Here is a 15,096-nt window from a genome sequence, read left to right as displayed (position 1 = left end):
TTTTGTTTATCCGTTAGTTTGTTTAATGCTGTTCATTATTTACACGTCTCGTGCTCTACCATTTCTGAATACATTTCGAGTTCTTCACAAGTTTTGGATCAATACTTTTGAATGTGTAATAGCATGTATATCATACTGTCTTTTGTTTATAACGCGAGAGGCAAAGAAAGCAAACCTGTCAATTGTAGCTTCCGAAACATGATTCGTTTTTCTCTGATACTGTGATACATGTAGTAAAGAAAAAAGGAAGTCCACTGCTTTTGTTATAGCTTTTGATGACAATGTTATTTTGTCCTCATCTTGTGTTCTTAGATTTAACGTAATTACTATAATCATGCTGATTGGAATGCCTTAAGATTTAATTTACTTGAGCTTTTAATTGGTTGGTCTTTTGTAAGGGGAGAATACAGGTAAAGTCTAATGGAGACTTGCTGTCACAAACTGAAAATATGTGGTATATAAGAACGTTGTTACTAATCATGCTAATGATCCTTTGAAAAAAAGAAAGTGATAAGAGAAAGTGACCAGAATGGGGATATTTAAGATCATGCCATCCGTATCTAAGAATATTCTGTTTTAATCGTGACAAGGTGAGGGAGAGCAAACATTCATAAAAGGACAACTAAACTACAGAACAATATCTACAAAAACTACACTCACAACTAAGCATTATAGGGGCACATTTTTATGACTTCATTTAATTTTATTCATTTCATATCTAACAAAGATCACAAACACAGTATACCATTAGTATTACATATACACAGTTATGCGATATCAATGCGGTTCATTTCACGTCATCAAGAGAAAGAAATACAATCATAATACGTGATTTAACTGTATCAAAGATTACATAAACATATCTACTATTGTTACTTGCAATAATTGTACTTCTGCAGCAATACTTAAATGGTTAGGTCGATTAATCATTTTAAACCTGCTACTATAGCGATTGCAATAAATGCACCTTACCACATTACAATAGATTTCAGCTTCTCTGTCAAATGCTTGTAGGGAGGCGTTTAACTTGATGGCGAAGTATTTTTCGCTTCCTCGGGGGTTTCTTCCAATTCTTAATCTTCTCCATCAACAGCGTGAAATCTTCTGAGGGACAGCACGCACTTTGCTGGCGAGATGATATAGGAGAGAGAGTGGTATAGGTTGATAGCTTGGCAGATAGAGAAAAGTGTGAGTGTGTGTATGTGTGTGTGTGTGTGTGTGTGTGTGTGAGTGAGTGTGTGTGTATGTGTGTGTGTGATAGAGAAAGAGAAAGGGAGGCTATCTGAAATGAATAGGTTTTAATGGCGTTGCTAATTCAACGATAACATTTCATCCTTTACGATGTACATCACATATTGACGTTAGTGCGTATATTATTCTGCCCTCGAGGTTTGCAGCTTGTAGCTTATCTCTCACATCAACAGTATAAAATCTGGCGGGGAAAATACAAGCACTCTGCTGGAATGAGATGAAAGAGAGGGAGAGATATCTACGAGATTAGATAAAAAGATAGAGAGAAAGAAAGAGAAGAGAGAGAGAGAGAGAGAAAGATAAAAGAGAAAGAGATATACACGTGGAGGGAGAGACTGAAGCAGAGGGGAGAAGATTGAAGAGTGCGGCAAGGAGTGTAGAGCACTCCCAAATATTACGTGCTATGTTGTCATCGCCTGGTAATATCGATGTTCTCTCACAGTATGTAGTCCATCTCATACTAATCCCCCTTGAACAGCCGATTACTAGTTATCCAAGTGATGTAAAATAAAGCATACGTTGACTTTAAATTGTGCGCTGAGTTCTGCTAATTTATACATTCGAGTGAAGTTACGGGGGTAAATCTTTAACTTTGTACATGGGGTAGAAATTGTCGCTCTTGTCACAAAATTGGATTAACAGTAGACCTATATTATGCATACCCTGGTTGTTGCTTTGTTGTTGTTTTTTTTAGAAAGTACAATTGAATAACAACAGCAATCAAATATTATGGAAAATACGAAAATTTTATCCAAATTTGAAACTGATGAAAATTTTATCCAAATTTGAAACTGATGATAAGGAATGTGGCAGTAGGATGAACTTAGTGGAGGGCCGATTAACAATTCAGAATTTGAGAGTAAAATGCAATTGTAAATAATGTTCAAGAGCAGAATTGTAAGGATTGACATTGTAGCATTTGTTTGCCGAAGACCAAACAATCCTGTGTTACAGTGAAAACACCCAGGGCACAGCACTGAATCGCGTCATGTTAAATTTCACTGATTTTCTTACTCGTGCCATTTTTTTTAAATTAGCTACTTTTTAACTCTAACGTAACAAAACATTAGTGACCCGCCACGTCAAACGAGGGCGTAGCAACGAAGGAGTTCATGTTATTGATGAGTGCGTGGCATCCTGGTTACTGATTGGTCGTGCGTAGACCCTGGCGCTATGCTTGAATGAACATCGCGAAGGTTGCTAGGGGTATACTTACCATTGCCAACAGGTGAAAACTGTCTTTTCATTCCTTGATCACAATTGCGCCAGAAGGAAAATTTTGAAGGCAGTTTCTCAAAATGCTGATTTCCTACACCACTCTACATGCTCTCATAAAATCAACGATATCTCCGCAACCGAGTAATGTTATGAGTTGTGTTATGTATGCAATAAAAGCGGAAGAGTAAGGGAATAATGTCATGTCAATTTCAGAAAGTTTCGGATCCTTTTGTTGTAGCGGGTCGCATTTCTTCGCCGGAAACGCTCTCCTCAGCTCTCCTCAAAATGAATACGCTTCCCAAATTTGTTACTCTTGTTTTTGACAAACTGTAGTACAGGAATCAATTTACTCTCGTAACTTCACCATGTGTCTTATGAACTAGACGACTCTTTAATCAAACGAGTCAACATTTGGTCCTTGGTTTGATGATCTGTAGTTTCCGTCGTCAGATTATTATTAAAATCCGGAATAGAGTGAAGAGAGCGCACACGATGTCCCTATCATCAAGCTTGTATCGTAGATAGAAAGAAAGTAAATTTGGGTGTATACACTGTGGCGTCAAGTGCATAGCAATCAGGATGATTGTGTGTTTGAGATTGTGTGTGTGTGTGTGTGTGTGTGTGTGTGTGTGTGTGAGTGTTTTTGTCAAACAGATTCTGATCTCTTTGGTTCTGTCTATGTTGTCTGCGCGGGATGCCTTTGAATAGTTGGAAGTAGGTAACAGACATAAGCTGTGATTGCAAATCGGCGGCGAAAGAAATGTACATGGCAATGTCCCGCGCCTTTCCATCTCATCGCAAATATGCCATGACGTGTTGATGTACAGGCGAAATTACGTTCAATTGTGAACCATTTTGTTGACGCGGGTTTGACACAAATCCCAGTGTTTCCAGACCTGATTAGTGACCCAGCCGGCAGGGAGTAGGCTTTCCTCAGAATACATCTGGTCTCCTCTCCACATAATTCCCTTTCAATCCACTTCTCTCTGTTTTCTTGCAAGTGTGCATGAGCTCGTGAGTTTGTGAGTGCATTATGTATGTGCCTGTCTGTCTGTCTGTCTGTCTCTGTGTGTGTCTGTGAATGTGTGCTTTAAGGCTCAATTCGAGACACCGTCTTAGTTTTTCACAGGGATGCATTGAATAGGAGAGTTTTGACAGAAGCTGAAAATGGATCCATAGAAAATAACACCTGGGAGCACTACAACGCACGAAGTTGATGGGTAATGAGGCGTTTGCATCACTCAAAAATATCTTAACGTCCCTTCGTCCGCCAGCGGAATATCTACCTTTGTTTCTTTATCCCGCGAGATGCTAGTTCTGTCACTGTCGCTGTCATATCGAGGCGATGACATGATATGCGGATTAGAACATTTTTGTCCAAACAACGGTACCGATGCATTAGCAGCAAAAACCCCTGGGAACAACCCGAGTGGAATTTTAAGACCTTGAATAAGACACACAGAGACACATTCCACGTTCGTCTTGCTTTTGTGGCACAGCTGTAGGTCTAACGTTGAGCCACTTGTAGAACACTCATCGATTCCCCCTGATTATAACACAGAATGTGGTCCCGAAGACTTTGTGATTGTGTACTTCTCAATGTTCGTTCCAGGACGGAAAGAAGAAAACTAGATGTAACCCAGCAGCATTGAATTCATCAACGTCCCCTACTGCTTTTAGAAAGAATATCTGGGCGGAATCTTTGGAAAGTCATGGGAGTTGTGTTTATTTTTAATCATTATATTCTTTGTAAAGATAAACAAATACTTTCGATTTTTTTTTTCTGATCTTTTCTCATTCGTCGTAAAGATCCGTAAATGAGGGGGAGCTGCGCAGTCCTCACCTTCTCGACACGTTGATATGCAATGTGCGTGTGTATCTGTGGGTGTTTATGCCTGCGTGCACGTGAAGGGAAAGATATAGCCATCCCTGGGCCGAGTTTAGCTCACCTGATCGAATCTTTTGGCGGTGGCGGGAGAGGGGAATAAGATCTTAGGATCAAAATATATACGTAGCGTACTTCCATTTTGTCTAAACATGATGAAAATTAAAAACTGGAAAAAAAATGTCTGTATCGTCTGCAAAATGTATAGAAAACTAAGAAGTGGAGATGAACACAATAATATCCTTAAAAGACAAATACATGAAAAAGGAGTCCCAGTTTAGACTCTTGAGGAAAACCACTTGTTATATTTGGATTCAGAGGATTCTGATGAGCGGACTACTACATACTAATTTTCATTATGCCCCTGTCACACTTTGCCGGATATGGCAAACGCATTAAAAACGAACGTCGATTTTTGGCATCCGTTGATATCCGTTAAAATGCATTTCATGTACTTTTTATTCTTTGGATGGACGTTTATCTTCCGCGCGTTTCCATCCGCTAGGTCTCCTGCAGAGTCCGTTGCTGCAAGAAATGGAACGGATGGAACGGCTGTGTACAGCACATCAAACGCGTATGCACGGTGCTCTGACGTTTGATGTACGTCTCATGCCTCACCGAAGTGTTCCTTGTGCGTTCTGTCCTGTGGGCATGCGGTTCTCATTCGTTTCCCATGCGTTTGCACACGTTCCACTGTCCTGTACACAATCGCCCAAAACGTTTTGTTTTGTTCGGCCGCTAGACCGTGTATGTACGCTCCTCTTAAACGGAAAATTTACACTTTGTCCACCGGATTGACGATTTGAACAACGAATGAGCAAAATCTTGCCCGTTTCTTTTACGGTGGGCCTATCTGGCAGAGTGTGACAGGGGCTTTGGATAGATAATCAACGATCAAAGACAAAGCTTTATTCCGAAAACCACGGTTTGTTTTTTGTTTTTGTTTTTTGTTTTTTGCTTCATATATCAAGATGATCGGTGGTATCAGATGCCTGTAATGAATCCATAAATATTGCAATCAGGTGTTCTTTGCTCGCAAAACATTATGTCACCTTATCACTGAATTCATAATATCACAATGTTTTCTTTTCCGAAGGCTTTTCTGACGGGTTGGGTACAAGGAAATCATTAATGTTAAGGAAAACATATAATTAGCTAATTAAAAATTTTTTCCAGCGTCTCACAAATACTAGTAGTGTTGATATCGATGGGTAATTTGTAATGGAACAAGCAAACGCGCGTTGACTTAAAAAAAAATGGTAAAAAAAAAACAGAAGAAAAAGAAAGAAAGAAATGTCTTTGCAGCTTTCGTAACTCGGGTTTTCGCTCCTCGCTGCTTAAATTTGCATTCATCATCCCAAAAGATTGAAAAATGAGGTCATTTCATTCAATGATAATGGCTCATTCCACAGAATTGACTACTCAAAGCGAGAAACCGCATTGGTACTGTCCTCATTCCACGTAGATGACCCGCGGATAAAACTGTACTATTTCTTGTGGTACAATAACCGCTGGTTGGGAGTAGACTAGATGCGTTCTGCCCCTACTTGGCTCCCCGTGGGCGGTCGACTAAACGCTCGAGACCTTACTTTAGCGCAACGAGGTTACTCCGGGTAATTCTTTCCCCGTGGATTTACAATTGTGACACAAATAGATAAAACCCAGCGGGACAGATTATGGTTGACACGTAAGCACTCCGGGAAAAAAAGGGGGAAAGAAATTACCCTTTTTCCGGAGTGCGTTTGTGTCAGTCCCTTTCATCTCTTCTCAATTCTCCTGCTGTGACTATAATGTGAATGTGTCAGTCTTTCCTTAAGACGCGATGCCCCGCGATGCACAGGAAAGATTACTAGTATAAGGTTGTCTCTTATGGGCTACATTTGCGTCAACCTCGTGGAGATGTATAATTCAGATAAGAAACCAGCAACAACATCAACAACAACAACGATGTCTCTGACTGAATCCTACTGTCGCACAATATTTCAATAAATCTACTGTTCGTATATCAAACTATCTGCAGATGTAGTTTTCACCATTACAACAACACATAATGACATTATATTCCCATTTCATCCTCCCTTTATCAAAGGTCGTAAGTCCACATTCAATTCAGACCACGGCAGTACTGCTAACTGGTTGTACTGGTTAATATTGCATGATTATGTTAAACTTTAACCATTGATATTCCCGAATCCCATCTAAATTTTATGACGTGCTGGCCTACAATAATGTCTTCGAATAAACCAATGTCACATCAGTCAAGCACGCGGGAGGTTGATGAGTTCGCGGAGTGTTACTGTTACATGTAAAGGAAATTTCAGAAAATTTACACCCATGCACACGCACAGACGTACTTCGTATGCGGTGAATCGTGCTTATGACTGACTCCTCCTCCCCTCCCTCCTTTGAGTATTTAAGCCAAGAGTATCCGAAGAAATTCATCACCATTGTGTCAACGGGACACCATGAAATGTTTGAACAGGAGTCCTGAAAGGATACAACCATTCTATGAGGGAAAAAATATCAAGAACAAAACACAGAAACTTTGATTGTGGAAAATGAGAAGCACAAAGCCGTATGACGTATCTCAATAATGACTTGATCTCTCGTCTTCAAAAATCCCACATTACAAAGCCATAATAAAGAAAGGGGATTATCCTGACATATCCCCATTCCTCCATCTCCACTATTCCAGGAAATAAAAACATCTGTCCCGTCTTTTTGTCGTATCCTAACCGGATGTCGGATCTTCCTTTGCTACAGATCATTACATTCATCCGCAGTGACGATTTTATTGAGCGAGATTTTTTTTTTCGCGGTTGTTGGATTGCTTGATCGGCGTGCGTGTGTCTGTCTGTCCGTCTGTTTGTTTGTTTGTTTGTTTGTTTATTTGTGTATACGTGTGTTAGTTTGTGACTGTGTCTGTGTCTGTATCTGTGTCAACATGTAGATAAAAAAAAATGTGGAAACGTATCCGCTAGAATGATCGTATCTTTTCTGACACAGATGAACAAGAACGTAGGATGTCCATACTATTAGCCGCACGTGATAAAACGAACAATATTTAAGGTACGTAGGCCTACTTATGTTGCAGAATTCGACTGTACTCCATGAAAAACAAATGTTGATTGAGTTCATGTCACTTAAGCAATGTTAAGGGTTGTCTAGTGCTGCAAAGTTTTCTTAAGTTAAAGACATTTGTATACCTTGTTTTGTTTTCGTTTATAGTCATAATGTATTATGAAATGAAAAACAACAAAGAAGAAAAACGAGTGCTGGCACTTTAATACTTTCCGCATTTTTTTTTCGTCGTAATGCTTCTTATCTTTCTAATCATACTGATAATATAATTATTTTCAAAATTTCTCTCCCCTCTATTTTTATTTACAGTCCGTCTGATCACGCTCTTCTCAACGTACAGTGTTGCACCGACGTCAGCTACGTGGGAAAGTGAACAAACGGCATCCCCCACAGTGCCAGATGAAATCAACGATATCCGCACTGACCAAGGCCTAATTATGAACTACGACGGAACGTCCATACGAGAGAGGCCTGTTGCGTTTCTGGGCACTCTAAGTTGCCTGAGTTGTGGCGCCTATGAAAATAATGGAGATGTGGATTACGAATCCGCCCTCTACAACTGCATGTACAGGGCCCAGGAAACGGCTACCCCGGTGGAATGCCCAACGTCGATAGAAAATATGACAGTAATACCATATTGTTACGTAAGTTTACCTCTATTGTACTTCCATGAGTGTGAAAATCCCCTGTGAACATTTTAATTCATATTTCATAATATTGTTGTGTAGTGAGACAGAAATTTATTATATCTCCCTTCCGTTATACTGCGATAACCAGATCTATCTTCCCACCTCCATCCAGTCAATGATCTCTGTCATACCTCGAGTATACCACCAGAGTGTTAGAATGATCCCTTGGGACCCACACTATATTAGGCAGCATCCAGCCCCCACTTCCCATCTTAATGTAGGCCCAAGTACAATCAAACTGAGCTTCTAAACCACGATATTTTATGCTTAGAAGAATATGGCTCACATAATTTCATCTATGGATAACTTTCAAACCGGTTAATTAAGTATGATGAATCAACTTGATCGCAAGAACAAGCAGCAGTGATTTACGCCGTTTCAAAACATATAAATCAGTACGTCTGTTTGTGAAAGTGAGTATGCCTACAGTATTATACATTCCAGTACATTAAAATCACTTATGATATGATAAAATTATGCACGACAGATGCAGGATCAGCACAAGTGCACTTTTGACTTTTTTTCTGCCAAGTGTTGAAAATTCAAGCGGTCTTAAATTACATCACGGTTGAACGATTCACTGAAAATTTTACCTCTGTCACATCGGCACTATGATATAGTTCAATCCTCCGTCCTCCTCCCCAAAGTCCCCAAACTGACAATCATTCTGCCCCGGCTATAGGAACAACCTCACACAAGATTTGTTACTTCAATAGACCCGAAGCGCATCATACATTATTTTTGGATCAAAGACAGTAGTACATGATTATTCGTAAATCACACAGTACAGAGCAAGGCACATTAGAAGCGGAAAAGTCTTAAACAAATCTCGGCAGAAAACAAACCCTGCCGGGCAGGTTTACTCTGAAAATTACTCCCCATGCGTATGTCATCATGACTGCCCGCGTGTTTGATTTGGTCGCAGTAGGCTGTGTTCCCGGCCTGTTATTGGACTCTCGTTCAAAGGTTAGGTAAACCTCGAGTAGACGTCAGTGAGGGAATGCAATATTCTTTCTGCCACCTCCGCGCTCTGTCAGGTTTTTGCAGACATCCTTTCAATGAAAAGAGTAACTGAAGAGGATGAGTGATACATTTACATTTAGGTCATCCAAATTTCCTTCCACATCTGTAAGATACATGTGCATGCTTTCTGCAAAATGATCCATTCGATCAACCCACTTCCTTGCATTACATCATACCGAGATACACACATTTTACATGATTTGCTTCATGTATATTCTTCACATTTGGGACTGTCAATATTGTCTTGAGACGATTGGGTGGGGGGGGGGGGGGGAGGGATGCGTCGTCATGCCATCTCACACATGTTCTCCATGTGCTATGTTACATTGTAGAACCACATTCAATCTAAGTTTGGATACTCTCGCTTGGATTTCTTTCAGCACTGCCAATGTTACGCCAGCAAACTATCAGCCGCAATGGAGAAAATCAATGCACTCTTAACAGAGTCCAAGTTTGATGGCTCTTCTTCTTTTGCTTCTGCATCGCACATAGGTGTGCAGTGTTTTGTATGTTTCGAATTGTGCATCGATGCAACCATTCATGCGAATTGTTCATGACTGTGTACATGCAAACCTTTGTTCAGAAAAGGAAATTAATCTTCCCTTGTAAAAAGAATACACTTTCGTACACCAGGTTAGCATTTCCTTCAGGTTGTTACTGCGAGACTGGCTTATTGCCACTCTTATCAATGTGTGTTTTTCTTAGGTTATTTAGAAAGAGACATTATCTTAAAAATTACGTAGCACATCCATTGCAACTGTGTACAATGTATGGATATTACTTAAAATATTTAAATGATATATAATTTTCCACATGTGGACAAATAAGAGGACAGATGTGAAAATATTCCTCGGACATTTTATACTACACACAACCAAATAGTGCAAGGAAAACTAGAGAGGACAAATTGGGAAACTTTAAATGACATAAGATGAAACTTTCTCAAGAACACAACAACAACAACACGGTAATACATCTATCTCTTATATGTCTCACCAGGTTAACAGGATGACTGCGGCCGGTCATATCACCAGCTTCTCTCGGGGATGCTTGGTGTACTATCCGTGTCGTCCCCTTAACGAGTGTGAGACCCAAGTAAACCGAACTGGCGCCTGTCAGACGTGTTGTCAGGAAGACTTCTGTAACCGCGCTGCCGGCGAGTGCCTACCGCGTGTCCACGCCCCGCGAGTCATTCTCATCGGTCTTCTTGGCTTCTTCATCTTCGTTAGATAGCAAAATGTCGAATGATTTCCGCCAATGGAAGGACGAAGACACGTGGTTGGAAACGCGTGGTTGAAGTCAGACAGTCTTAAAAGATGCAGACCTATGCAGATCTATGAGTGATTTGTTGATGACGAAAGGGTGAAGGCATTGGTTCTGGAACAAGCCAGTGCTGCAGGATAAATACAACGAAACCAAGAATGAAGGAAAACGTTAACACTATGAGACGATGAGTTGAGGCTTACTGCGCATTAGCCTTTATGCAATGTTGCACTGTCGTAAAGTGTTTATAGTGATGTACACGCGGTTGCATCAAGGTTTCATGGAAGTGCATTGTTTGAAGACAAACTGTGTGACATTCATTGTATGATAGGCGCAAACCGTTTTCTGAAACCTTTCCTCAAGAACAAAACTTTTGGTGGAATGTTTGTTGTTTGTGCAACTGTTGTTGATGATTATGTTGTATATAAATCGAGACAAGATAATCATTTTCTTCTGTTTAATGGGATCATGATGATCTGTTTTTCCAGAAGAAAAGAAAGAAAAAAAGATTGAATGGGATACCAGAAAATAAAAGTGAACTGAATCATTCGAAACCAGAGGATAACATTGGATGACTTCATAGATGAAAAGGGATGCAATGATAAACGATTGAGCTGATACAGGGATCGGCTGTACTTAAAAACAAGCTAAAATTTATGTAAGGGCAAAAAGGTAAAAACGCTACAGACAGAGGGTTATGTCAATTTCACTCCTTTAATCACTGTGAGTGAATTGAGACTCAGGTATTTCAAATTATTCAGAACGTGAGAATACGCGCGGGGAGTATTTTATTTTGTCTTAAAGATCGAGGTTTAGCGAAAGTGAGTTAGATGCTTTAGACAACAACAGTGTTTACAACAGGCGAGATGTCACAAATAATTGTCGTTTAGAACGTCAGTCATATTATCACGCACCTAGATGTCTTGACGTTTAGGAAACTGTTTTACCTGATAATCCAGAGGGGAAGTGTTATTGAGGGAGCAGAAAACCCAAAACAGTACACAACAGAAAATGCTGCAAAGCCGAGCTTTTGATTCAGTAATATTTTTCCTCTGAGTTACGGATGTGCTCGTTCCAGGTTTCTGTGACAGCCTGGGGGAAGTAGATCACAAAAACAAACTGTTTAAAGAAACATCAGTATCAGTATAAACAACAAGACGGTCAACAACAAAGCACGGATCACTCTAACAAGGCGCTTCTCCATCCAGACAAAGTACTATCCTTTTGCCTCGACTTATTTATCTATTTTTTTTTTGTTTCGGTGGAACACGGCACAAAACTTCATCACCAATGTGCGTTAAACTGGATTAAATGCAGACAGACAAAAGCCGTAGCCACTGGAGGGGGAAGCAAGTCGTGAGGGCATAGGAGGGATGCGGAAAGAGTTTACGCGGGAAGGAGAAGAAGCGGATTCCCCAGACACTCTTTTCTCCGAAGACGTATGCGAGGCGTCCAGGCGAGACCGACGGCGACAGGAGTCAAAGGTTGCACTGCGATTTACCAACAACACGCCGTTAGCTTTGATGTCATGTAGAGCCTACATAGAGACAAAATAAAAAAAGGTAAGCTATGTTTTACCTCTTTCATACATTATTTCATCTTCTAAAAGGCGGTAACTTCCTTTTGCATGCACCCCACCCTCTGTAAGTTTCATCACAACTTCCCCTGCGCATAACAAGAGGAACAAGGCCGAAAGTTGCTTTATATTGTATGCATGTCTTCACCAACAACCTAGTTTCCACTGGTTTTTTTTTTTTTTTTTGTAAGTAAAGTTGAAAATGATAACCAGACTTCTTTGTTGTGTCACTTGTTTTGTTTTGACTAAATGGTGCAAACATCATTTGCTTAGTTGTTTTACTTTTTGTATTGTGGGCGTCATAGATTTTTCTCTTTATCTATCAGATCTGTAATTTTTCGAAGTGTGCAAGGCCAGCTATGTATGGTTGGCTAGGGGAGAATCTGAAGATGTCTGACGTAGTTAAAGAGATGGAGAATGATATCATATCAGGATTTTTTTTTTTTGAAAGAGTTCGATGCAAATTGCACAGCCTCCGACAGGTTTTACTGATGGGTTACGAGAAGCATTTCGATATGTATTAATTTGGTCTTCACTAGTACATGCATATCTTGTTAAAGACTTTACCCGTCTGACAATGTCTGAGCAAGTAGTTCCTCTTGTTTCCTCTCAAACCTTTTTTTTTAAAGTAAGATATCCTGTTTATCTGTTTGTTCACGTCTATGTTTCGGCCTCAGTGGATTAATGGATATTGTTTTTCTTGTGCTTGCCATGTCTATACATTGTATGATTTATATTTAATGTAACTTCATAGCTTCTCAAAACAAAACACTTTCATTTTCTTTGACCTACATAAAGATTTAGGATATGCATTTAAATGTTACCTACTGCATATACTAATTGAAATTGAATCAAACGTAACGTAGTCTTCGTGTAAAGGAGAGGGAAAAGAAAGAGAGAGAAAAAGAGAGAGAGAGAGAGAGAGAGAGAGAGAGAGAGAGAGGGGGGGGATAACGTATTGACAGAGACCTAGATACTGTGAAACTAGAAAAATGTTCGCCGCATTTTTATTCTAAATCTCTTGAAGCGAATATTTCTTGCTTGACAGTATTTGGAAAAAGCTAGCAAAAGAGATGAAGAGTGGAAAGGAGTGAAGATAGAAGAGAGATAGAAACACAAAGAGAAGACAAGGGAGGGAGAGAAATTGAGGGAGAGACACGAAGAGAGGGAGGGAGAGGGAGAAGGAAGAGAGGGAAGAAAAGTCAGAAAGACTTTTAATGACCGTCAGTTGCTTCGCCTTGTGACGTCAAGGGTTGTTGACCATTTTGAATTGTGTTGCTTTCGTGGCAGGCAATGTCATGTTTTTCTGTGACAGCACCTTTATAGTGTCGTCATCCAGGCTCTTCATACCATGCACCATGAGCTGTGTATGTGTGTGTGTGTGTGTGTGAGGCTTCGTATGGATTCGTGTCTGTGTGATTGACTTCAATGCATACATTGAATTGCATTCAAGAGGAATTCCAGTCCAGTTATAGTTTGATAAGAAAGAGTAAAATCTTACAAGTACTACAGTGAAAATTTGACCAAAATTTGATAAAAACTAGGGAAGTTATGAAATAGTGAAGTTACGTTAATTTTTGCATAGCAGTTCTCGTACACTTATGAATACTGAAATGAGTATGCTGATCATGTTATCACCTCACAATTTTCGACTGATCATGTATGAAAAGAAATGACGAAAATTCAATTCCTTGTTATTAAAGTGTAAAACATAATGCTTTTCCCAGATGTATAACTTCAGAATAATGAGCAGTTAGATATATCAGGATATGAGACTCGAGCGTAATTGCGTTTAAACGAAAACTGGAATTTATTAAAATTTTATGTACACATTAAGTGACAAGTTGTGAGGGCATGACATCACCACTTCACAATTTGCATATTCATATCGACTGTTAAAGAACTGTTTCTTGAAAACTTAGCAAAACATCAAAATGTCATAAGTTTTCGCCCGATTTTGATCAAACTTTTCATTGCTGTGCTGAGAAAAGTTTACTCCTTCTTTTCTGACTAGCTTTCAGCTACACTGAAATTTCCCTTTAATACTACTCTGTAAGCCAAATGTATAAATTCATTGATCGTCGCATATCCAGCGGGGCCTGTGCATACCAGCATGGTGAAAGAACGTAACACGAAAACTGTTGCTCATCTAACCCATCAATCATGTGTAGCTGCAATACAAACATCCCGTCCCCATGCGACCACTTTGACGTTGTCGCCTTAAGGAGAGATGCAGTCGAACGAGAAACGCTTTGCAGATTTTGTGCTCATAAATAATATCAAAGATCTGATATCCTCTCTTTTCATTTCAACCAGTCATTGCAGACTTAACATGCTATAAATTGCCTCTGGATATGATTATATCTTAACCCATTACATACGGGTCCAAGAGAGTGTGACATGTACAATCTCTATATGGCATTGCAGTATTCATGGTATATATCTGGAAGGAAACAGAATAAGTGATGCGGGTTTGCTACTTCGCGTGTCTTCCGCCGCGTCAGTAGAGGAGCAAGAAAACCTAATTTGTATTCTCGGACGGAGACCGATGAATCTGGGATAAGCCGGTCGTACTTGATTATTTGAGATCATAAATCGATCTCTCCCTGTCTTGAAAGATCGGTGAGGACCCATCCAGTGATGACAGATGCCTTGTATCCATTACGCCAGGCAATAAGCAGCAGAGTAGTGTTTTACTATTGTTTTCTGTTTGGTGGTACCTTGATACGATGGCTATTGCGGCACGCTGTATATCGCACACGACCTGTCACATGTAGTGTGCTATCCTCTTTGAAGCTGTACTGTAAATCCAGTTCAACGAAACTTACGTTTGAAGAGACTTATGAATGTAGTCACATTTCTTGGGGGGGGGGGTGGGTACTCCAATCTAAAAACCGTTTTGCTGGTACCCAGAGAAAGTAAAAACAAACCAACAAACGGACGGCCACATCATCCTTGATTAAAACGCTCAAATACACACTGAAACAACTTTTAGTGTATAAAGTTCATAGGATCTAATGGTACTACAGTTTATGAACACATTCTATATCCAAAACACGGACACAGACTAAACAATCAATCCTGTACAAATGCATAGCTTAGGCAGTTAA

The 15,096-nt window shown here is 39.8% G+C and overlaps 1 protein-coding gene across 1 annotated transcript in view; it reads left to right on the top strand.

The window, feature by feature from the left end:
• The window catches only part of LOC140243498 (uncharacterized), a 40,144-nt gene extending 29,764 nt beyond the window's left edge, over nucleotides 1-10,380 (top strand). Inside the window, exons 2-3 of the mRNA XM_072323168.1 lie at nucleotides 7,745-8,079; nucleotides 10,147-10,380. Of these exons, the coding sequence (XP_072179269.1) occupies nucleotides 7,745-8,079; nucleotides 10,147-10,380 (569 nt within the window). The remainder of the gene's footprint in view (nucleotides 1-7,744; nucleotides 8,080-10,146) is intronic.
• Nucleotides 10,381-15,096: the final 4,716 nt, after the last annotated feature.

The sequence above is a fragment of the Diadema setosum genome, chromosome 20 (assembly GCF_964275005.1).
Source record: "Diadema setosum chromosome 20, eeDiaSeto1, whole genome shotgun sequence".
In the NCBI taxonomy this organism is placed as follows: Eukaryota; Metazoa; Echinodermata; class Echinoidea; order Diadematoida; family Diadematidae; genus Diadema; species Diadema setosum.
Note: the sequence above shows the minus strand (reverse complement) of the source record. Positions and strands in the feature narration are given on the sequence as shown.